General features: G+C 41.8%; 1 protein-coding gene across 3 annotated transcripts; it reads right to left on the bottom strand.

Annotated features, from left to right (window-relative positions):
* Positions 1-1968: 1968 nt before the first annotated feature.
* Positions 1969-24967, bottom strand: PANK3 (pantothenate kinase 3). 3 transcript variants are annotated; one of them, XM_038150047.1, is made up of 7 exons: positions 24362-24967; positions 15371-15723; positions 14303-14556; positions 14019-14195; positions 11967-12090; positions 9595-9720; positions 1969-8304 (listed from the first exon to the last, which is right to left on the bottom strand). In XM_038150047.1, the coding sequence occupies exons 1-7, from the start codon at positions 24399-24401 to the stop codon at positions 8254-8256; spliced, it is 1125 nt and encodes a 374-aa protein (XP_038005975.1). In that variant the 5' UTR covers positions 24402-24967; the 3' UTR covers positions 1969-8253. The 3 variants fall into 3 exon arrangements, with proteins under 3 accessions (XP_038005975.1, XP_038005976.1, XP_038005977.1); XM_038150048.1 differs by having other exon boundaries at positions 24457-24966; XM_038150049.1 differs by having other exon boundaries at positions 24329-24443.
* Positions 24968-25984: the final 1017 nt, after the last annotated feature.

The raw sequence follows: 25984 nt of genomic DNA, 5'->3' as shown, positions 1-25984 counted from the left end.
GAAAGCAGTGGTTTCCAGAGGATGGCGAATGTCTTAAAAAGTGACTGCCGTGAAATACCCAGAAATGGCCAGAAAAGAGATGAGTTTATCAGGTGCTGCACACTTGCAATTCCCGTGGGATCAGCTTATAAAGCATGTGGGGGTTTCAGTGTGGTCTGGCTTGTACCTTTCCCCCCTTATCCTTCTGTGCTCTGCTCCCAGGGGGTTGTGCACACCGGCAGTTCAGCAGTGTGCCTTTCCTGAAGGACAAATCCTTCCCTGAAGCCTCTGCTGGACCAGGGGACAAAGGAGAACCAGCAGCTGGGTGGAAAGCAGGGAGGAAGGCGTCCAGGGGAGGGTCCAAAGCAGCAGCTCAGCACTGCCCACACCCTGTGCAGCTCTCCAGCAGGGACCTGAAAAGAGATGCCTTTCCCTCAAATTACTGCTGTAAACCCTTGTGCACCCCACAAGGGAATTTTCCCTGGGAAGTTTTATTGTCTGCTATCAAAGGGCATCAGTAACTCTCCACAAACCAGCCCAAAGCCTGGGGTATAAAAAGTGCATGAACAGATTTCGTTGGAGGCAGCTCAGTAATTTACATATCTGGACACATCTGGGTTATGAAAGACTCAACCTTTGATCCATTTAACACAGCCCCTGCAGGAAAGTGAGAATACACATCAGTCAGGGATTGCACAGGCTCTCCAAGCTGACAAGCACTCACAAACCTGTAGATTTTGGTTAACACATGCCTGCTCCCTCCAGCCTGGAAACAACACAGCAGAGCCAACCCTGGTACTCCTGACACTTCTGTACTGTACCCCAAGATGGCAAAAAGTGGATATGCTTGCAGAACACCTGCAGATAGACAGACAGGGCTTTAGAGCAGGGGATTCCACTCCAGGATTTAAGGGCAAACTTAATTTTTAATCTGTATTTCAAAAAGTAGGGAAGTTACAAGTGTTATTAGAGGTTTGTATTTCTTGAGTCCAACAAAAATTCAAATACAGCTGGCTTGAATAGTTTTACAGTAAGAGGAAGTCACTTGTTTCATACAAACTTCTCAAAAAAAAAATCGGATCAGCAGATCACCAGCTAAGAAGTAAATGAAGCTTAAAGTCAATCCTGTCCCCTCAGCTTGCACATGGGCTGCAGCAGAAGCAGCTAAGGACCCCAGCTGAAATGCAGACCAGCTTCCACAAAAGGCTACTGCAATTCCCTCCACGAGGTATTTCTGCATTAAAAAAAAGCATACTGAACAAATCAGAACTCCCTAAACTTGTAAAGAATTTGTGTTCCCCTAAAAAAACATCACTGTGGTGCAGAGCTCACTGGAGATACAACACAGAAAGTTTTCATTTCTGGTGGTTTAAAGCAAAGCTTTGTGGTTTGGATGGCTAAAATATTTGCAGAGAACCCTGAAGGACCATCTCTGCCACAGCAAGCTTGTCACAAGCTGCACTGCCAGGATGCTGCTGTGGCACACATTCCCCTGCTCCCAATTTCCCGCCCTGTGGGATCCAGTTAGGACAACCTCAGGATGACAAAATCTGGCATTTCAAAACATAAGCAAAGGGTAATAATTCCAAGAGAGGAGGAGTTGATATATATGGTCTGCACTTGGCACATGAAGTGTTTTCTTCAGTAAAACACGACACTGAGCTCCCCATCCACGTGCAGGGAGCAGCAGGTGCTCCCAGGTGGATTTGGAAGGGGAAAGCTTAGAGTGCTTCCAGAGCACACTTCACTCTTCAACACTGCAAACCAGGGCTCTATAGCCCATCCAGTGTTTCTGAAAACTGCACCTGAATCCAAGAGCTGTGAATTAGAGAGGAAGAAAAGAGCATGAAACCACAGCTGTCACATTGCCGTAGTTAAAGATATTCTGCAACAACCCCCAGTACCAAATGTTGCAGAAATTTACAATGCCAAAAGAAAGGAACACACCCAGAAATCCCTCCCACAAAACCCACAAATGCAGGCCAACAATGAACAATCTCAAATTATTTATTAGGAAAAGACAAAGTACTGTTTCAACATTTGTACGGAACAAATGGCAATAAAACCAGGAAAATAAACTGTAAAAAGTAGGCCCATGACAGAGGAGTTGGTTTATGACAAAGCAAATGAAATCCAAACTTCACTCATGCAAACAAGCAGTAAAGAATTATTTACAGTTTTGATGGGATGAATTACAGCATTGTCCATATTTGGGCCCAAATCAAATTGCTCAGTGACATATTAAAGGGATCTAATCTGTACATTCAATAATGAGAATCTATAAAAAGAAAAATAATTTAAACAATTTACAAGAGCTGTATTACAGATGGCATAAAGGCATCATTTACAAGAGCTGTTTAACAGGTGACACAAAGGTATTCATGAGTAATTTATGATGAAAAATTTGTAGCACATATTTTTACATCACATCTTCAGTGTCTGAACAGTAAACAAGGAAGCAGAGACATACCATGAGTGCAATGTAATAGAATAAGGCAACTTAACCAAATGGCTCTTCAGAGAATTTCCATCCTACCAGGGTTTACAAGTTACAAATTTGCCTCTCTGCTTTGCTAACTAAAACAAGTACTTGAAGACAGCATCTGGTGATTACAAGGCCTGCATATGGTGAGACAGTAAATGGAAAGTTAAATGTTTATTTGTTAAAATGCCAAAACTCAAGAATGTAAAAGTGCAGGTTATCTAAAGCCCTCTATACCCTAACACAAACATTAATTTTCATGTTCTAGCTGTTGTAATTTTATGTCTCAAAATACTAATTCACTAGTCTTTCATAATGCACAATCTGAAACTAGTACACCTCCTCCCAAAGCCTGTATTTACAATTTCTTAAACTGATGCCAGAAATATGAATTGTGAAATGTCAGCAATTTATAGCAAAGATTAGCAACCAGCACTCTATATTCCAGTTCATTTTATAGGCGACACTAATTAGTACATTTAGATTTTAAAATGACTTTAAATGGGTGTTTCTGACTTTTCAACAGCTTTCCTAAACACTTTCAGCAGTGGCTGACATTCTTGGAAGTTTTAGCAGAGAACAAATGCCAATTGTGTTCTACTTGACACAAATTTGTGCAAAGAGCTACAGTAACAAAACAAGATGAAAGATAACATGGAAATCCAGCTATGAAATCCCATCTGTCTCCTAATGTGCCACGGGCCTCACATAAAGCAGCACAGGAAGCCACACCTGCCAATGACTTGCCACATTAACACACACAGTCCACGCAGTCAAAAAAACCAAACCCAAAAGGGAAAGTCAAAATAAGGCCAAAAAGTATTGGCAAATGATAAAATTTAAGTCTGTCAAAAGGACCAGGCCATAAATATTTTATTTACAATTTCTATTTAGAATCTTTATTTTCAACAGATGATTTAGCACCAGCAGGAATATGCAAAGTAGCATTACTGTGTTCCCCAGGCAGAAGACCTTGAGGTCAAATCTCACTCATTAGTTTAAAAGCATGATTTACTGAAGTAACTAGAGAGTGAGCAGGACTTGACACTCAGTTATGCAAACTGAGATTGCTCAAACATATTCCATTTGCACATTAATAATTACAGACATATTACAGCATCATCTGAGATGTTTTCAAAAGTGAGTTTTTAAGAATACTTAATATGCTTTCCATGTGTGATGCAAATGAAACTAATAAAACAGGCTTATTTGCAGACTTTTGTTAACTTAGAGAATTACTAATTTTACCACAGTTGAGAAAATACTGGTGATGTACTTTGGAATACATCTGTAAAACTTTAAAGAACTTTGAGCGGGAATTATCCTTCTACACTGTGAAAATGCATTTTTTTAATCTCCCATGGTCATGTCTGAGGACTAAATTCTTCCATTTTATTCACAGTGATTGTGACACCCACCAGCTCTGACTGTGCATTGACAGGAAGTGAGAAAATTACCACACCCAAACAGAAACTGAGTGTCCCCAGCTCTGCACTGGGACCGACAGGCCTTCCTCAAACACTTCCAACCTGGCCCACAGATGTTTGTTCACTTTTTAACCTCAGCAAAGCTCTGTTACTTATTATAGGGTTTTTAAGCCTACATAAAAAGATGCAGATAAGAAAAAAAAAAAGTGACAAGGGGAAGAATTAGTCTTGTTATAACTAGAACTGACCAGAACTAGCTCAACAGAACCACACTGACCTTTGCCTCTGCTCTGAAGTCACTGCTTCCTCAGGATTACAGTGGTATCCAGAATGTCCACAATGGAAGTGATATTTAAAAACAGGTTGACTGCAAATTTATTCATTAATGAAAATTATTGACTCGATGTGAAAGATACCATCTAATCTAGCAGAGATCTACTCTAGATGAAAGACCCTTTAATCAGTTCCAAACATTAAAACCCCATTGCTATTCTGAAATACTTAGAAATGAGAAGTTATTTCAACGGATCTGGAAGCAGGTGTTTCCTGAAAATCTGTATTGGGTTGAGGCAAAAGAGTATTACAGCCCTTACAGGCACCTTGCATCTGTACTACCAACTCAAGTGCAAGCAGGAATGTCACAGTACCACTGAAGGAGCAGATGATCCACCAGGAGAAGCCAGAGCTTTTGAATATGCAGCTGAGGCCAAGTGGGACAACGTGGGTGGTCTCTCTGCTTTCCACCCTGTAACTCTCAATTATGAGCACCTGTTGGCAGAATCACACAAGTGCTTGAGGGATTTAAACATCTTCAAAAGGCAGGGCAGACACCTGAACATACTCTGGAAACCCTGAGCAAACTAAGACACAGGGTGCATCACTGCAGCTTCTCTCTGAACTGCTAAATGTATAAAGACTTTACTAAAAAGAATGAAAACTTGTTTGTATTTAAACCTCTGCTCAGTTCAGTAAAGAACACTGAGGATGTTTTAATTCCAGCCTGTTAACTATTCAAGATGTATTGTGAGAGGTCCCCTTTCATTCAAACTGCAATTACCCAAGTAGACACGGAAAGGTCAAAGTGGTTACATTTAATAGCTTGGAATAACTTCACCTAAGATTGAACTTCTCTACCTAGAAATAAACAGTACTTATCTCATTATAAACTTGCATGATTTTTAGGGAGATAATGATACAATAAAACTGTGCATAATACTTGAAAGGACCAAGCTGGAGAGGTAAGACCAAGAAATGCAAAATCCTTACCCCAAGACTAAACTTGATTTTTTTCCTGGTATCTTCTGCTCCACTAGATTCAAGGGATCATCTCCATGGCCAATAAAATTACCTGCTATTTCTCTGATAAGTATATTGGTTAGGAAACCTCATGGATAAAGTCCCAGTACCATAAAATTGGCATTCTATGAAAAAATTAAAAGGCACTCACATGGCTGACTAAGCTGCAAATGATTACACATTCAAAATGGGTCTTACATTTTACTTTCAAGAACTATCACAGAACTTTCCTCTACAAAGTGGTTCCACTTGAGAAGACAACAGTAGTCCTGAGAAAACCCCAAATTTTCTCTACTGTAGTACATCACTCTGAATCAATTCTCCCTAAAGCTGCTTCAACCAATTAGCTCTAAGGAAAAGAAATGGCAAGGGTGAAAGGAAAAACAGACTCTCTTAGGAAAAAGCAACTTACTTCAGTGACTCATATAAAAGAAACAAGCATTTTCAACCTGTTTACAAGAGAATTTAGAAGAAAATACAGTAAGGCTTATCTTGCAACTATTGGTGATGCCTATCATTTCTCCTGGTGGTAGAGTCAATCTTTGGAGACTCTGGTAACAAGTTCTAAGCTGACAGAAAATGAGATGAAACCCAAAGATGTGGCTTAAACATGGGACCCCTGGGCTTTACAGTAGGGCTTGACAACTGCTGTGGTTGCTCTTGTAATGAAGTAACAATTGTGCTGATAAAATTAGCAACAGGAAGCCAATTCTTTTAGAAGCTCAAGGGAAATAAAACAGAGGTAGGGCATACTTTTTGATTCTCACAGTAGTTTCTATACAGTACAGCTATTCAAGAATTACTCCATTTGCTTGTTTTGTAACTCTGTACAGTTTACTTTAAAAAAAATGTATGTTAGGTCACATCAACTTCAATTGGTTTAAAGAACTATGGGTATTAAGTAATCATCTTCTATATGTGCTTTTGGTTAAATACACAAGTAGCTTCTAACTACTGCTTCAAGAGGACTCTGAGTATCACAAACGAAGTGAAGTAGCAATAAACATGGATTAAAGGAACTGTTTCTAATGGAGCTGTAGTAAGTCTCCTAAAGCACCCTTTGCAAGTAAAATATGCAGTTAGTTTGCAAAATTTTCAGCAGGCTGCCAGAACATTCAGAAAATTAAGTTTATACACAGTTTTATAACCAAATAAAGGTTACTTTTGATAGTCGATCCTAACTTAAAAGGAACAGTTTACAGCATTTATAAAGACATTCTAGAAAAAGTGTATTCACTCATTTTCTGAAGTGCTCTGATTTAGCATTAGATCAGCTGAACTGTGAGTGTAATTTTTAGTTGTTTATGTCTATAGTGAAACATCAAAGCAAGCACAATGGAAATGTAGTACAAGTACCAGGAAAAGCAACAATAAATGGAACTGCATTTGTGATTAGCATTGCACTTCATGAGTTGCCTACTCTAAGGTACTGTACTCTTAAAGGACCACAGAAAATTTGAAAAGCAAAAACCTATGATGTTAGTTTGGGGCTTTGAATTTTAAGAAAGAGAAGAGTGAAAATAGCACAGGGGTTTCTAACACAAGGGGGATGTATCTGTAAATACAACACAGCCATGCTGTGGAATACTTGAGCAATCCGTTTTAAAAACCTTAAAGCCCAAGACATGAACATGTTTGAGTCTGGCTGCTCCTCATGCACCTACAGGAAATAAATTGAACAGGAAAATATCACAAAACTGGGTAGCTTTAGTCCACAAAAAGTCATATAGCTACTGACTCTGTAATAGTCCTGTAAGTTTAAGATCTCATGCCCTGGCTTCAGGACTGAAGTTACTGTAATAATCACAACTGTAAATTTTAAAACTCTACAGAAAACCCCAAAAATCAGTTCCAGAGTATGGATTTTATCCCAAGGCCACAATTTGATGAATGGTTCCATATTGCAAGTGCATTAAATATTGGTCCATTTGCTGCTGCAATACAAACTCTGATGTTGTCCTCAACTTCCAAAATCAAACTTCCAAATCCAAAAGTAACCTTTCAACTTCATCATCTGCTTGAATTTTGATCAACTCTTACAAAATTACAGGGAAATCACAACTTCAAATCAGGAGGATGGGGCAAAATTTTTTCCAAACCTCTACAGAAATAAGCCAAAGCATCAGAATTATGAGATCCCAAATTAGTCTATTTTATAAAGATTTCTTCAATTCTCTCAGGCTTTAGGGTACCTTTACAAATGATGATTCATGATGGCAGAATTTGTGAGGCAAAAAAGAAAAAAACAAGTAATCCAGAAGGCATTTTGGAAGTCATGTCCCCCCCCCAAAAAAAAAAAACCCTTAAAAAAATCTTCCCCCCCCAAAACCTGCCTTCATTAATCACTGAACTCGTTTCTAAAACACATCAAAGACAGAGGAATCTTCCCAAAATACCAGCTTCCAATAAATTAAGGTATCTTCATGAAACCTTCAAAATATCAACTGCTTAATCTGCTGCTTTGGCTGATTCTTTGTGTTTCTGTTCTTTCCACTGTAAATTAAAGCATTAATATTATTTCCATTACACATAAAAATAAAATAATTACTGTGTTTACTGTGGGAAGCAATTGTCTACAGTTTCCTCATCTTGTCAATAGTACCTGGCTGTCTTTTGTTTTCTGTAAGCACACATAAAACTTGTGCTGATAATAACAGTATAACTAATGAAAAGAAATATTCGGTCATCAATTCTATATATAAACTGATGGGCCTAAAGCCTTGGGAATAAACCTGCAATATTTGCATCCTGAGCACTTAAGGGTTTGGCATTCCTTTTCCTGGCATTTCTGGAAAGTTGTTTTCAGAGGATGTATTGCATATTAGAAGTTCACTACTGGCTACACGTACCCAAGAACATAAATAATAGCCACAAACAGTTCACTTGCCAATGCCCAGCAGAGTGAAACCCCGTTCCTTACAACAGCAATACTCAGTAGCTTCATCACTTCTTACAAAAGAGTTACAGAAAATCAACTATTTTCTTCTCCCCTCCCCAGATTTGATTCCCATCGACATAAACAAGCATCGTTCAGGTGGAAAATAGTTCAGTGTAGTGACATCTGGTATCTCAACTGAAATTTGGCAGCCCAAGCAGAGCACCAACAGCTCCAAAGTATCCCTGTTAAAAAAAAAAACCAAACAAGTTTAAGTAGGGTATTAAATTCTGCACTAATCATATTTTAGTGACAACAATCATCTGATCAATCAATGCTACAGAAAGAACATGATATACTTTTAATATATAATATTTCACAGTAATTATTTAAGGCTTTGTGAAACAAACATTTTATCCCTCTTATCTAGCTTGACTTTAGGAGGTTTCCTGCCAAGCCTGACCATACACTGCAGGACCACTAAGACAGGTAGCAGTGACTTCTAAAGCATGGAAATCAGGTTTGGTTTTTTCTTCCTAGAGAAGCTGCATTTTTTGCATGTTAAAACATCTTCAATACCCATAGCAACGTTATTCCTAAAGTAAAAGTGAAAAATTTCTCCAATTATATCCACATATCACACTTTTGGACTGTCTAACTACCTGCATGCAAATAACCACGTTCTCATGTTGAATTATTTTTCCCCTGTGGAATGAAATCGTCCCCCTCCCTAAACCTAAGAAGTATTCAGGTGTTTAGAAATATACACTTGACCAAATGCGAGTTTAAAATTTACCCAAGAAAAATCTGTAGAGGGTAGAACTAACAAGGAACCATTCCACTGTTACTGTGGCCATCAGAACAGACAGTCTTGGGATAAGCAATAAAGGAAAAGAGTTTTCAGACCAAGAAACTGAGGACAAAAACTCCCAACCCACTGCCCAGAAGCTGTAAGTCAGCAACTGTTGCACCTGTAACTAATACTGATTGCCTGTATTTCAACCAGAACAGGTCAAAGCTCTCAGTACTGCATACTGATCCAGATGGCAGAAGCTGCCCAAAAGCAAGTTATTCTCAAAGCATAAAATCACTACAATAGCTCTGAGGGGCCTGTTGTGGAATGAAAACAGGCCTTGTCAAAGCAGTCTTGACTTTCAAGACATTGCTCAAGCTCAGCTGAGAACAATGGAAGTGTTTCAAAGGGCCAAGCTTTCATTTCTGCCCTCTTTGAAACACAGTACTCACTGTTGTTTCCACCCAAACCCAAGGAAGACTGCTGACCCTTAGCACAGAGTTTAACATTTTGCTGTCCCTCTCCAGAGATCCACAGCACGAACTGAGAAACCCCAAAGTGACTGAAGTACTTCCCCGGCAGAAAACTGTTCCCAGAGAACCAATTCAGCAAGACAAACCTCCTGTTATTTCTAATATTTACTGAGCACTTGGTGCCTCAGGATATCACACATGAGAGCTACTCAGAGGCATTTCTAATTTATGGTGAAACAGCACACAGAGATAAATGAGCCACAGCATACCTCATGTTCTAGGAACAAGGCCTTCAGCTGACCTTTTGACCAGTAATCCAGTGCATATGCAAGAAGCTTCATTGACAAAGTGTTCACACGCAAAAAGTTGCCAACAAACACAACTCTGTTTATTTTCTAAAAAAAAAAAAAAAAACCAGCAAAGGATTAAGTCTTTTCACTGTTTAACACAGCTTTGAAAAATTAAGCTATGAAAGAGAAGACTGTCTCAAAGTAAGGAAAAAACCACAGAAAAACCAAACAACCCACAATTAAAACATGGTTCCAAAATTTAAAGCACAGCACACATGGGGAGAAGGAAAAACGGTGCAGCCCTCGAGAATTAAAGGACTTAATTTACAGACAAGTAGCATTTGTGTTTCAAATTAAGTGAGCATTTTCAGCAATAACACCAAAGAAAGAACCCAGCTAAGAAAGAAATTAAATGAAAGCTACTTCTGTTTGGTAGAGAAGACTCAATGCCTTCATAGCCCTGTACAATGCTGCTTGATCCATATGCAACAAGGCAGCACTGTAAAGAAGCCGAAGGCAGTAAGACATGACAGATGTTCCTTTCATCTTCAGCCCTCAGCATACCTCAGCCTGGCATCACACTAAGAGTCCTTGAATACTACAAGTGAGCTGTGAATTTTAATCCAGTCAAATGTAAAAAAGTGAAAATCACTTAATATTCCCCATTAACTGGAGTAAATCCAGCACTAAGCTAAAACATTAAACACTGGTTTAATGACCCAAGAGGAAGAACCAAAGAAAATGTAATTGTGTTAGTCCCTAGCACAGTGCTTTAAAAAGCACTTAATTGCATTAAATAAATGATCATTTCCAAGTTATTACAATAACTAATATGACAATTCAACCTGTAGTCAAATGTCTCATATGCAACTGTTTTTTAACTGTCTTGATTAGTTCCAGTGAAGACAAAGTAGACACATAGTTAAGAAACAAAAATGTAATTCTGCTCTACTGCAAGAAATCAAAATAATTACATTTATTTCATCTTTAGACATCAGTTCAAGGTATTACTTTGTGTATCCCTATTAGCTATTTCTTATGGTTTGTAGTTCTGTGACATAGCTGGAATTAGACCAAAAACCATTCGGAATAAAGGTAGTTTGTGCAGTTTACAAGTTCTGATTTGTCCTCATTTACTCCCACCCTTAAATATAGATTGCATAATTTGCCTAAGACATGTAGAATGTACTTTCAACTTCATCTTCATTTTAACTCTTTTGTTATTAAGCATTGCCATAAAGCAAAAAGCCACAATTAACACTCACAAAACGATCTTCATTCTCCAAGACAGACATGAGAGAAAGATAATGAAACTGAGGGAGAAGGTACAATATTAAAACCAGAAAATATAATTAATCTGGCTCCCAAGCAAAAGGAGGATTACTGCAGCTAACAGGGCTGTTGGTACTTCTGAGACCATCACATGCAAAGATTTTAAGTAGAACTCTAAATTCAGTTACCCATAGTCTTCCCCAAGAAAGCTATTACTAAACCTCATTTTATCCCAAGTTTGTTGATAATGAAGGAAGAAATCCCTGCTGCTCAGACTCTCATGTCTTCTACGCCTAAATTCAGTATTCTTACACAGCTTCTTGGCTGTCCACACTAATACTGAACACATACTGGCTATTTTTTGAACTCTGAGAAACAGAAGATGGCAGGAAACCTTCTCTGTATCAACATGCAAGATAAGAGGTGTCAGAGCAATTTTAAAGTCTCAAGAGCTAGAAAAAAATAAAAAATAATGTTTATCTAGAAACAAGGCTTTGATCAGACGATAATTTCAGCTTGGAGAAACTGGAGGCCATCATTATGCACTGCTTAAAGCAAGACTTTCAGCAGCCTAAATGCTGCAGTTGCTCAAGTAATGAATTTTGAAATCTCCAAGCACAGAGTCCACAGATTGTCTCTGAGTCCACGTCTCAGGGCTGCATGCATTCCCTAGGTGACCCTGCCTTGGCACAGGAGCTGGACTACATAATCTCCAGGAGTCCTTTGCAAGCCTGGCTGTTCTGTGGTTAAAGTACTAGGAACTGCTTCAGAATATTCTGACTGTCTCTGGAGAAGTGGGACAAGGATCTCTTTGCCAAAGGGGAGGGTACCTGATGAGGAGCTTTGTTAAAGAATGGAGCCCAAAGCTGCAGGTAAGCACAGGACGTTGGCATGAAGGACGTGAAGTCCCCTTGCTAAAGCAGGGTGATTGCAGGCCCAGCTCAAAGCTACTACATGCATTTCCTCATTTCATTTGAGAATGTATTAAAAGGTTTAAAATGATACAGCATTTTAGCAGTCATTTCATGTGAAGACAAATAACAGAGCTGTTGATAGATCATTTCCTTGTCAGGTTTTACCTCATTTACTGCACACATCCGGGCAATAGAGCCAATGTTATTGGTGATGGTGACCAATATGGCTCTAGCAAGATCTTCTTTACTGACAGACTCCCTCTTCTCTTTGTAGATCATATTCCCAAAACTAGAACAGGAGAAAAGGCCATGAGTTACAAAGTGATTCATGTGCATTTGAAATAATTTCAAAATGGATTTTTTTATGCTGTAACAAAACCTATGTTGCATGTTTCCTCTTTGAGGAGCTTGCTTTTTAAGTCTGTATTAAATACAGCAGTCTGACACTACACCTATATTTATTCCTTCACAGGAAACAGTCAATTGTGTTACAATAACAGCCCCCCAGCAAATTATTTTTGTTCAGATTGTTAACTTCCATGAAGAACCACCTACAGTAAAACAATTTTATTCTTCACAGAAGACTACTCTGCAAATCTAGTCACTGTAAATTAAGTCACTGCTTGATTGGTAAACCCTCCACTTCTCATGCTTGCTTCCTCACAAATACCTATCCATTCTTTCATTCTCAAAGTAGAAGAAAACCATGACTTGAATGATTTTATGATGAAACTCAACCCTCTGAAACAAAATGAAGAGTGACAGAATGTAATTTAGGCTGCACAAATTAAAGAGTTCTGGATCAGAAGGGCACTTGCCTTACCATGCACAGCACAAAAGAAAAGACAAGAATTCATAGCTACGTGTGATATTTTACCACCAAGGACTCTGAGCCAGATCTAAGTCAGTTTGAAGAGCAAGAATCCTGATTATTCTAAAACTCAAAAAGCCATTAAAGCTCTTAAGGATCTTAAAAAGCAACTGAGAACAGAAAGTACCACCATAAAGCAAGTTAAAATGTTATTGACTGAAGTGTAAAGTTCACACATATTAAAACCTCTCAGCACATGGGCTCTCAAGAGGCTTGGACTCAGGTGCCTGGAGAGGGACAACAATTAAGTTGCCATGAATTATGACTCCCTATGGAATAACAACAAAGATTTAATGAACACTCTTATGTACCTATTAGTTTCGCTTGCAGAGTTTATTTTTCTTATCTTTCATAAGGGTAGTGAAGCTGTAATATCATTGATAATATTCTCCAATGGAAATGGTGTGTGCAGCTGTTACAAAGTCCTCTGTTGATGACAATGACATTCTCATTGTGCAAACTGTTTGTGTTCAACAGCCCTCTTCAGTGAGAAAAGTAGTTAAAACATTACATCAGGTGTCTGTAGTGACAACCACATTTCCAAAAAAATTAGGAATTTCTCCACTGCAAGACCAACACAAAAGTCATTGCCCACTCACCTTCCCTCTAGACAACAGCTCTACTAAAAGACTCTAGGAAATATAAAAAGAAATTGGTACTTTTTTTCCCCTCTCTAGTACTGATTTTGACTGGGACAAAATTAATTTTCTTCCTAGTAGCTGTGTGCTGGTTTTAGCTGGGATAGTTAATTCTCTTCATGGTAGCTACCATGGAGCTGTGTTTTGGATTTGTGCTGGAAACTCCTGATAACACAGGGATGTTTTTGTTATTGCTGAGCAGTCAAGGCCTTTTCTGCTCCTCACTGCAATCCCACCAGTGAGCACAATGGGGGTGCACAAGGAGTGGCGAGCAGACCATTCTGTTCTGTTCCATTTCTGTCCTGTTAAACACTCTTTATCTAACACATCAGTTTTACTTTTTTCCTCCCAGTTCTCTCCCCCATCTCACTGGAGGGTGTGCCTGAGTGGTGTTTAAATGCCTGCTGGGTTACAGCACACCACCTCTGCACTCTGCTCCTGCTATCACCTCGTGTTCCCTCTGACTCACACAAAGCTGGGCATGAAATACCCCAGGAGGTTTCTTCAATATTGTCCTAGCAGGCACCTGCACTTGCACATGGCTTTGAACCAGCAGGAAAGCTGAGGATACATACTTTTAGGATAAAAATGTATCTTGAATACAATAAAACCTTGCAAAAAAGCAGTTCTCTCTGCATGAATAGTTCAAGTCTTGTTTTCAAAGCTCCACAAACCAACAGAAGAATCCACAAAGAGACTCCTGCTTACCTGGATGCTACAGCCCATCCTGGTAAACCAAATCTTTCATAGTCTCCACCATAAATATCCCGAACCAGCTTGTCAGCGTGTGTGCTATCTCCTTTGGATGCCATCTCCAGAGCTTCTTCAAAACTTTCACAGCCTGTCAGCAAACTGCATAACCCAAGGAAGGTCCCTCCACCTAGACTAAGGACAGAGAAAACCAGTTGCTTTCAAACAGCATTTCCTCACATGAAAGATCCCTGTGTCATTGCCCCATAGAGTAATAACCCCAATGTAGGTTTTAAAATTACCTTGTTCCAGTTACTCTTTTATAGTTGTCTTTGGAATGGACTGATAAAATACTGACTCCTGAACCAATGTTAACAACCAGCAATGGGTATGGATCATCCAGGTTGAAAGGCATCTTTTGGCATCTCTCGGGATCTGAGGCATTTTCAAAATAATAGCACTCTGCCTGGCCATTGAAGCTGACAGAGTCTATGTACAATAAGCCTTTGACAAGGCAGTCAAGCTCATCCAGTTTGTGCAGCTGGAGGTTTCCAATCTGTGTTAAGAAAGAAAAAAAGACTGTGGCAACATGTTGAACATTGCACAAATGTGCTACAAATTTATGACTATATTTGTACTGCCCAACTTTAAGAAGCTATCTCACATGACTAATTCAGGAATTTCAATGCCACTATAAAGCCAACAAAGAATTCAGACCTAAATTCTGAATACATAAACTAGCAAGTTAATCTGAGTGTAAATCCTGATCTCAGACCTGAATCAAGAAGAGAAACGCAGTGTAAGTATCTGCTTTGGTAAGCTCAAAGATCACTTTTGAATACTAAGACATTACTCCATTGAAAAATTAGCAACATTTTTAATCAATTTAAATCAATAAAAAGGTCATCAAATTCCCTAGAGGCCCCACTGTGCGTCATCTTGGTGGAACTCACATCTGAAAATCCATTCAAGGTTTGTTGGGTTCCTCCCCCATCTTACAAGTCAAAACAGTAATTTCTAAGGTATCAGCATATAAAAAGCTCAATGGTATTGTACTAACTATCCTTGCAACTTCATTAACACTCCAAGGATCACAGGAAAACCACAGCTCAGAAATTCTGCAGGGCTTAAGGCTCTCTACAGTTCTTCCATGGTTCTGCACGTGATATTTAAGCTGCCATTATCTCATAAAGCACAAAGACAATTAACTGATGCTATGGATTCCAGGAAGGCTGTAACCCCTCACCATACTAAAACTAGTACTAAAATATATTAGAGCTCTCCAGTTTTTCAAACTACAGGCTATTTTAACCCATCAGCAGCAATGCTTTCAGCATCAGCTTCAGGCAGAGGCGAGCCAGGCTACCTACTGTGCGAAAGTCTTCCTCGAACTTGTAGGCGCCACCGCCGGTGGCACAGAGCACCGTGTGTAGTGTTGAGAAGTTTTTGTTTCTTCCCATCTGGATAAAGGTAGGCAAATCATGAGTTGGGAACCGAATAAAGTGCAAGTTTCCTCTTCGAGCAAAAATGGTTAAGTCTTTCAGCTCCAGGTGGACATCCCGAATGCCAGTGGATCCGTAGGCGACGTTGGAAGTCAGGTATTTGCGGATGCTCTTCAGGCTTTCCACTTCCTCCTGCTCCTCCTCTGCAGTGATGTCAATAGGTTCAAAATAGGCAAGTTTGACCAACGTTCCCCCAATGTCCATGCCAAACCATGGGAAAGCTGTGAAGATACAAGAAAGAGCCACTAGGTTTGTGGAAGAGTAAAAGCCACACATGGAGTTTAAGACTGACCCGGGCTGTACTTTTCAACAAGACAGACATTAACAATAAACCTAACAGGAAAAAAGAACCAGCGCTCATTTCAATCACCTGACCTTAAATGTCTCTCTGGCCTCATGGAAAAATGAGCAACTCTACACATTTAAATGCTGTACGGTGCTCAGAAAGCTCAACTAAAAACTCCCCAAACTATACCCTATCTTTTAGACCAACTCATAAACAAAATTCAACCACTTTTTCTTATTGAGAACAAAGTATTAAAATAACCTTCACTTCTAAAATAGCAGCTCTGACGTAGTTCAGCCCAAAGACTGCAATGCACATTGAAGAAAGCAGGTTACACCTTACAGTTGACAACAGGGGCAGCCCAGGTACTCCTCCTCTAACAGTCCCTCGCGTAATGTGGCTGTTGAGAGGAAACTTTTAATTTATGTGCATGCTCTTTAAAAATTGACACAGTTAAGATGCCAAATTTCTATCTCTGGAAGTTAAAGGGATGACAAAATGTCCTATTAAAAAGTGCAAGCAAAAGAGAAAATTAATATTACTGAATTTAGGTTCCATGTTTTGGTTTCTTTCCTTTTTTTTGGTACCTTGGCTAGGAAGAGGGAATTTCTGTACCACAAATTAACAACACTAAACCACAAGTGCTTTGCCTTCGTCCCTTATGTGGAATGACTGCAGTTCCTAAAAGGGACTTTGTCTATGATATGCAGGACCAAAGTTTGAACATGCCTGTATCAATAAATATTCCTAACTAAGTGCAGTGAAACAGATACTTAGAAACCCCACAGCAAAGACAACATCTTCAACTGAGAGCTTTCCCACTGTCATTTCCCAGAAACAGCTTAAAAAAGATCCTGGATATCCAGCTGGGAAGCTCATATTCTATTTCCTAACTGATACTGTAACTTGCTTGGTTTTGCTTCCTCTTTCTTTTTTAGCATTCCAATTTATCTCTTCTGATGTAATTTATATCTTACAGAAGCATGAAACTCGGGAACAAAACCAGAAAGATGTTAATATGCTTATCATGAGCAAGATGCAATTACACTGTATTTACATTACCAGTGGCATCTATGCTTGAGAAGAATGACCTACCAAAATACAGTAATGTATTTAGGCAAGGCTGACTGTGTGTCAGTTTATTTATTGAGTGTTAAAGTTAAGAAGAAAAGAAACTTCAATGATGCCTCAACTTTCAGAAATGGGTGTCAAGAGAATATTGCCAGATATTAACAAAAAAAAAAGGTTATGGTTATTATTGGTTAATTGGTTATCTTACCTTGATAAACTAAATTTAAATACAAAGGTAAATTCTGTGAGCAAAGTCTAGTTTGAAGTGGAATATAAACCTGGTATCTTTTCCATAAAACTGAGGGTTAAGCATAAGACTAAGCATAGAGACACAATGAATTGAATTTGTGACCGCATACCAGCCTTCTTCACCCTGAGACTCTGGACTTAGGAAAATTTGTCATCTTACTGCTTGACCACAATTAGCTGAGGATTTATTAAGTGACCTCACCAAGTTTCAACCCCTTGCCATGAATGGTGTCACAAGAACAAAACTGAAGAAGGGCAATTCATTCACCCAGCAGACCAGAACGTGCCTGTAGGAGTCAATCCAACCCATGCAGAATTTAACTAGGACACCCCAACCCAAGCACTGCCTGGATTCTACCTAGAGAACACCTGAGATCTTGTCCTCCAAAAGAGGAAAGAAGGGGAAACAGCTGAAAGCTCATGTGATGAGTTTAAGGATGATTTGGTGCAAGTCATGCCTGCTTGTCAGAAGATCCACTCCATCCCATGTTAAATGATCCAAAAAGCTTTTGCAAATACAGCATTAGTCACGCCTCTGTAAGTCTTAAGGTTTAAGGATCTTGTACACCAAGTAAAACAAGAACAGCTGAACTGTACGTTTAGTCCATAATTTAAATGAGAACACATTGTATGCTGAAAAATGGGATCATGCTGTACAAGATCAGTTTTCTGGGTTAACTGAGTGATCTTAACAGTCATTTACAGACTTTGAAACTGAAGAAATAGGTCAGTTTTCACCTGTGACAAACCCCAGGAAGTTTTACATTTTTCTGTTGAAAATTTGTGAAGATTTGGCTGGCAAGTACATTGCTCAAGTTTCATTTGCAAGGTGGAGGAGTTCTGACAAGCAACTGGGCCCACGTACTGTTCACTTAGTCCTTATACCAGCAAGAAGGTGTTACACAAGGATTCTTGTGCATGCAAGCCACTCTTATTGATTTATATGGATTTTATTACAGATGCAGCCAGGAAAATGAAAGCCATTTTGTTTTCCAAACACAGAGGGGATCTACATACACACAAATGGCAAAGGCACAATCAGCTGGGACTGCAAGGATACAAGATTTATCTATGCCTGAGCTGTCCTTAAATAATAGAAACACACTGATTCTACCGAATCTGAATGTAACTGTACATGGACACAACAAGGAAACCTCGTGAACCTTCCTCTTACTGCTGCAGGTTTGCTTAGTGTAGATCTTGGCACAGGATCCATCATATCTGGATGCAGGGACACATAAATGACTCTACAAAAGGTATTTTTATACTTATATTTGTGGGTCAGGCTTTTCTGAGAGATTTAGGAACAGAATGCCAGCAGCAAAACCTTAAGAAAAAAATAGCCCCAGACATCAGCTTGATCCTTTCAGCAGTCACAGAAGCATGTCTGGATGAGGCTGATGCCAATTACACAACTTTTTTTTTCAAGCTTACAGGTCTGCAGATACTAGGTTTGAAGACTTGCACAACTGTAACCATCATTCCACAGCTCCAATCCATAAGGAGAGTCAATTCCCCTGCACTAAAGCTGGACTTTTTCCACAGCTCTGTGGGGATTAGATAATTAAAAGATTTTTTTAGCTCTTCCTCTTGACTGCTATTCCCAGGAATATTCCACAAAAAGTGATGTACAGCTCAGAGATATTCCTTGCTGAGAATTTAACTGCTATTCAAGAACAAATCTAGGGCCCAGCTTTTCAAAGTTCACCTCCTGTCTGCAGTGGTCAGTAATAATTTGAAAAAAGTAAGAATCTAGCTTTTTATTTAACAAGCCAAACTACCTTGCATAAACTACATAAAATTATTTCAAAACCACTCATTTTGCTTTTAGGAAGTCAGGCCAGGCTCTACTTAAGAATACACAAACTACAGATCTTTACTATCCAAGAAGAGACAGATACGTGAAGCAGAACACTAACTGGGAAGTCAAAACCCATATGGTGTTTAATGTGATACTTCACACTAAATTTAACTATCTTCAGGACACCAAGTGGAGTACCATAACATACAACCTCCTTAATTACAAATCCAGATTTTCTTTCACTCCCCAGCTCTGCCAGGAGCCACTGTGGTCCCTACCTAGACACAGCAACCAGAAGCCCTTGCAATAAAGCAACAGATTGCTCAGTACATGCTGTGAAGACAGCTCTGAGGGGCAACCTGCTCAGAATTAAAAAAAAACCATGATCTTTAAAAGGATTCCCTAGAGCCGCTTCCTGCAATTAGAAAAGTACTTCCCCCAAGGGAAGAGTGCTGTGGTCACGTAATGATGGAGCAGTTCTGCTGAGTAAGAAAACCCATGCTGGTGTGGCTGTTGTTTGTTATTCAAACGTTAATCATCTTTAGAGATAACACAGGGAAGCCTCATTCTCTTGTGTCTGCACTTCTCAAGTTCGTGCTGTACAGTCACTGGCAACAGTCTTAAGGTTACTTATATCTTATCATATAAGGTCTTTATATGCCACATGAAATAATTACAGTACATGTCTTGTTTGTGCCAATGCAAGCACAAAGGCTGAAGTGTTTTCCTTCTCCATGGGTTCTTCAGGGGACCTTTGCAGCTTTCCACCCAGACCATACACTTGTATTCTGATTTTGTACACCCATTCTGGATCCAAAACTGCAGGAAGTACACACTCAAAGACTTAACTACACCCCCCTTATTCAGTCAAGCCTAAGATTCCTCAGTTTACTGTTCTATTTGTATTTTGCTTTTAAAGACTGAGAAACAGATTCCTGTCAACCTCCTTCCTATGAATGTAGTGACATATTTGAAACACAAACACCTTTGAAATACTTCATTTTCCCTGTAAGATAAAGCAACACTCTGGGTCAATCCTGCATAAATTTAATGAGATCCAACCTTCAAAGAAGAGTAGCTAACTCCTAATTCAAGCTGGGAGCTTGGCACCATGGGGAAAAAAAAATTCTCAGCTGTCAGTGACAGCAAAGAACAGCCTACCACATTTTGTGTCATCTCTGTGAGAAAGCTTATGCATTATTAAGAAATAAGACTGTTGCACACTCCAAGTACAAACATGGCTTGGGGAACAACTGCCAAAGGGTGCCAAAGTTCATGATGCTATACCACCTTAAAATACAACAAAGGACAACTTAAACTCACTTCTGCCAGCACTGCAACAGTTCTTTATGGAAGATAGCAGCATCATCAGTTCTGATGCCCAAAACTCATCTAATTCAGCCTAGTACGTAGTCTTTGGCAACAAAACTAACCTTGATCCCATTCTTATCTGAATACTGATAAGGCAAACAACTATTTAAAAGTTATACTGAACTATTACACAGTTAGTGTTTATAAACACATAAACTAAATGCATTTTGCAGTTTCTCCAAATACATTTTCGCAGGTGCATCCATTCTTTCAGCATTTCCCTAAAACATCAGCATGCAGCGAAGTACAACCTGATGGCAAATTTTAACAGCTAAATCAGCTGGGGGGCTAAGGCAGCTAATGTGAGCCATGGGACAAGTTAAGAGAAAACACACCAAAGCTTGCTGAACTGTTAAATTAAACAAGATTAACCTGAGGGCTGGGCAGCAAAATGCCTTTGCTGTGCCCATGAACACCAATCTACATGGCCTATGAGCAAAATTGCACTTAAGTGTCCTTAGTCCTTGAGACACTGGAGACTTTCTCTCCTTAACAAGTTGTGTAACAGGTTTTTGGTTCAAATATCCCAAGTCCGGCTCAAAATATATTTGGGCTGGACAGAATTAACATGCAAATTATATGTATCTGACACACCCTGGCACATCCTCCCATTTTCCTTGTGGGAAAACTCCATCACGCTCTGCAAACTCCCACTCAGCCACCTCTAATCACGCTCCAGAACAGCCCCGTTCACAGTGGGAGGACAGGTGGTAATGGGCAATTACTGTAACTGCTCTTCATGGGCTGTATCACTTCTACTCTGGGTACCACATAAAGCTTAATACAAGACAAAATATCGCTGCTTTCAGCTTCTCCCTCCTTGCTCATTCTGGTAATTTGTTGACATTTCAGCAGCCCTCTCTTTGGGGATAGGTGTTATTATGGTGAGATACAGAATGCAGAGGCATAATTTAACACTTAAAGATGCACCGTGTATAACACTTTTAGTATACGCTGTTCCTGGCAGTATTAATCCATTACTAGAAATACATTTTTCAACTGGAATCAAGTGAGAGCCTCTAACATCTGCTATGGGCTAATAATCAGCTTTCAAGGACTAATAAGAAAATGCTAGGATACAAAATTAACTATGCAGCAAATTCCATGGGGGAAAAAATCCATCTATTTATACAGGATTCTCCATCAATCCAAATGGATTTTTCATCAATTTTACTACAATAAGTCTCCATGTGTCCACAATGATTGTATGCATCCATAGAACCGTATTGGAGAAAATAAACTTGAAATTTTCATCTTTCCTTTTTACTGATGCAGGATTTTGCAAATCTCTGCAACGCACAGTCATATATTAGTGTGTCTCAATTCACCTCAAGGGAAATACAGGCATTTGTTCTCAAACTCTTTTCAATAAACAATCAAAAGGAACAAACTGCAAAAAGCAACACACACAGTGTATCAAGTACTCCAAGTCTGCCCTTCCTTCAGCACTGGGTTACACTCAGAGCCAAGAGGAAGGGCTCCAGCTCCCCTGGAGAGCACAGCATGCTGGCACAGCCCTCTCGCCTTCCCAGCCAACATGCACAGCTCGCTGAATGAGCTCCTGCTCTCTTCCCTTTGGGCAGATCCCACACAGAAGCAGTTCTGCAACACTTGCTGCTCTCACATTTATCATCTCAACCCACAAATAACCTTTGGAAATTTCCTTGAAAATTGCCAGCCCTTCTTCCCCATGGGCATTTCCTCAGAAGAGCTATCACGCAACTGCTGCTTGGAAGGCTTCTCTGGAGGTCATCTGGTCTGACGTCTCTTACACCAGCAGGAAAACTGCCAGCACCAGATGAGGTCAGCTACAGCTTCATCCAGTCAACACTTTGAGGCCTCAGAAGTTTTTCAAGAATCCTCCAAGAATGGACACTCCACAACCTCTCCAGCTCCCACTGCTGCACTGACTTAGTACAAGGTTTTCCCGATTTGAATTTCTCTTATCTTCCTTAAAAATGCTTGATCCTCTCATCATCTGCAGATGAGATCTAAATGGCCCTTTACTAGCCTCTTCCAAGACAGCCAATCTCAGAAGCCATGTTCCATAAATTCTGCTGTGTTTCACACAGTTTTTACTCCATCAAATTAGTGGCAGCACTAGTCAAGTGAAGATCTGGAAGGGAGGTCCACACAGGCATGCCTAGGCAGGGTAGCCACATCAGGAACTCTGAACTGGTTTGGTGTTTCCATTTTACCCTCACCTCTCTCATGCCAGCCAACTGCATTCAGGCCTTCCTTCCTGATGCTGAACATCACAGACAAAGGTACAGGTAGACTAAAGCAATCTGCTCAATTCTACTCTGCAGGTTCTTAAGTAACAATTATTCATCTTTCCCCAGAACCACATCTGGCTCCATCACAGATGATCAGGTACTCACTTGGTCTAAGGAATGTACACTCAACAGTTGTGTTGAAAAGTGTCTACAAGTGTCTTAGCCAAATGATTTGTAAGCAGTCTGTAAGTGGAATTGTGAGCCCAACTCAGCTTTCACGTCCATGTGAGCATTTAAGCCAAACTTACAGCAGAATTTGGGTACCACAGACCCTGAGCATCAATTTCCATCTTCAGGGCCTTCTATGCACCTGGTCCTCTTCAAACATTCAGCTGCTCTCTCAGTGTGACTAACCATGAGCAGAAATCTGCAGACAGAGTCTAAAGTTCACTGCCTAAGAAACTCTGTGCTATTATCTTTTAAAAAGTCACTGGCTCCAAAGTGTGTTCAAGAGTCAAGAAAAAATAAACAACGTAGTTTGACACTGTATCCTGCCCCTCCTGCTTATGCAGCTCCAACTGTTTCTAATTCCCATCATGAAACCAACATCAAAGTTCAAATTCAAGAACTGGAACTCCTGTGTAACTACAACTGCAGCATATTTGAGCAGTTAAAACTTCTTGGTAACATTTGCACTGTTATTTAACAATGAGGCTTAAATCTACCACTACAGAAAACAAAGGCTTTGAGGTCCAGCAAAGACGGTCCTGAAATTAGCAGGTTTCTACAGCAGGAGCAGACAGTCTCCCCATTCCAATTCTCAAACCACTATAAATAACATTTTACAGCCTGCTACTGCTGTTTTGATGAGATTTCTTAATATTATACCAGGGGAAAAGAAAGTTGCCTGAACTTTACTCTTCATAAACATCGTTTCAGTCAATTCAGCAATTTCCACACACTGGCACTCACAAGAGGTGATCGTTAGTTGCGTGCTACAAGATGCATATTTAGGGTTTCCCCACCAGACCACAGGAAACAACGTACTTTGAAAGCCTTTATAGCTATTTCTAGAGCTGTGCTTATACTTCCTGTGTTAAATATGTGTTTGGTGATTTTCTTCTTTTTGGGCTGCTCAATAAATAATTTAAGGCATTAATTTCCAATATCCTCTCTTAGCTGCGTGCTATTCCTTAGCCAGTCACGCTGTATGAACCACACGAGGCCTAGGCATTTGGGACTAGCCATCTTTTCTATACAGTAACTCATCCTGAAAGTAAGGCCTTTAAGTATGATGGCAAAGAAAAAGATGCTAAACTCAGTGGAGCAAAAAAACCTGCATCCTTTTCAGCTAAGACACACCTGTATGAGCTTGACAGGTGTGTTGCCTTGCACAGCTGTGCATCTGTTACACTGAGAGCACATCAACTGCATATAGATCAACCATATTCAACCCAAATCTCTCTTGCTAAGAAGTAGCTGTAATCTTAAGACGTTTTGTTTATATTCACCTGAGTCTGAATCACGTTTCCACCCTCCAAAACAAACATGGCACTCCAGAATAACACATAGCCAGAAATATTATTACAGCTGTGATTATTAAAGGGGAGCATTCAGCACATTTTAGTGAAAGAGTTGTATCAAAATATTAGTAATAAATACTCTAAAAATAATTAGAAGTTGATTAAAAAACAAATCTGCAGCAACTGCGGCCACCTGCGCAGATGTTGAGCACAGTGGTTAAGTGGTTCATCAAAAAGAGCACCCATCCCCAAGAAACTGATTATATCACTTTCTATTCTAGTCCTCCCGACGCCAGCACTGAGGATCACCTGAACCCCGACACCTCCCTCAGAGGGACGCACAGGAGCGAGACGCGTCTCTGCGGGCATCTCCCGGATCCATGGATGGGCACCGCCCGCCGCGCGGCCCCGCGCCCCCTCCCCCGGCCCGGCCTTACACGGCTTCTTGGCATCCTTGATCTTCATGGCGCTGCGGCGGCGGCCCGGCTCGCTGCCGGCCGGGGCGGGTCTCCTGCCGCTCGCCTGATGGGGCGGGCAGCGGCGGCGGCGGCTCCGCGGGGCCGGGCCTCGCTCTCCTGATGCTCCTCGCCCGCCGGGCGCCCGCCTCCCGGGGAGCGGCGCTGGCCGCGCCCGCCGCTACGCCCGCGGCCCGGGCAGGGGCCGCTCCAGCGGCGGCATCGGCGCTCGGGCTGGGGCGGGGAGACGGGGCGGGGCGGCCGCGCTCCGCTTGCGAGACGCCGAGCGGACGGAGCCGAGCGGCGGCCGCGGGACGGGCCCCGGGCGGGGGAGCGCGGGGAGGCTCCGCTCGCCCGCTCCGTGCAGGAGCGCGGCCCCGGCGCTGCCCCGCGGAGCCCCGGCGGACACGGGCCCGGCCGGCACAAGATGGCGGCGGCGCCCGAGCCGCGGCCGCGCACACAAAGGGGCCGGGGCGGCTCCGCGCCCGCCCCGCCGCTGCCGCAGCGCTGCCCCCGCCCGGCGCGGGGCGCGCCGGGAGCCGCAGTCCGGCCGCGCCTACAGCTCCCGGCGGGCCCCGCGGCCGCCGCCCAGAGCCCGCCGCCAATCGCCGCGCCTGGGCCGAGGGCAGCGAGAGCGGGCACGGGCGGTGACAGGGCACGGGCAGTTACAGGGGTATGGGCAGTGACAGGGTACGGGCGGTGACAGGGGTATGGGCAGTGACAGGGCACGGGCGGTGACAGGGTACGGGCGGTGACAGGGTACGGGCAGTGACAGGGCACGGGCGGTGACAGGGTACGGGCGGTGACAGGGGTATGGGCAGTGACAGGGTACGGGCGGTGACAGGGCACGGACAGTGACAGGGGTATGGGCAGTGACAGTGGCACGGGCATTGACAGGGTACGGGCACAGACAGGTCACGGGCAGTGACAGGGCACGGGCAGTTACAGGGGTATGGGCAGTGACAGGGCACGGGCGGTGACAGGGTACGGGCGGTGACAGGGTACGGGCAGTGACAGGGCACGGGCGGTGACAGGGTACGGGCGGTGACAGGGGTATGGGCAGTGACAGGGTACGGGCGGTGACAGGGCACGGACAGTGACAGGGGTATGGGCAGTGACAGTGGCACGGGCATTGACAGGGTACGGGCACAGACAGGTCACGGGCAGTGACAGGGCACGGGCAGTGACAGGGCACGGGCAGTGACAGGGTACGGGCACAGACAGACAGAGCAATGGCAGTGACGGGGCACGGGCAGTGACAGAGCACGGGCACAGACAGAGCATGGGCAGTGACAGGGTACGGGCACAGACAGAGCACGGGCAGTGACAGGGCACGGGCAGCGGGCACAGGCCCCGCGCCGCTGTGACACCCTGTGACACCCTCGGTTGCAGCCGGTGTCGGGCCCCGGGCTTCGCGCTCTGCGGGGCTGCGAGAGCCATGTGAATGTTGTAAAGTATAAACGGGCAGTTGGCGTTTGCTCTCATTTCTCCTCGCTCGGACTGAAGTGCT

This window comes from Motacilla alba, chromosome 13 (assembly GCF_015832195.1).
Source record: "Motacilla alba alba isolate MOTALB_02 chromosome 13, Motacilla_alba_V1.0_pri, whole genome shotgun sequence".
Lineage (NCBI taxonomy): Eukaryota > Metazoa > Chordata > Aves > Passeriformes > Motacillidae > Motacilla > Motacilla alba.
The sequence above is the reverse complement of the archived record's forward strand: the minus strand, read 5'-3'. Positions and strand labels throughout refer to the sequence as shown.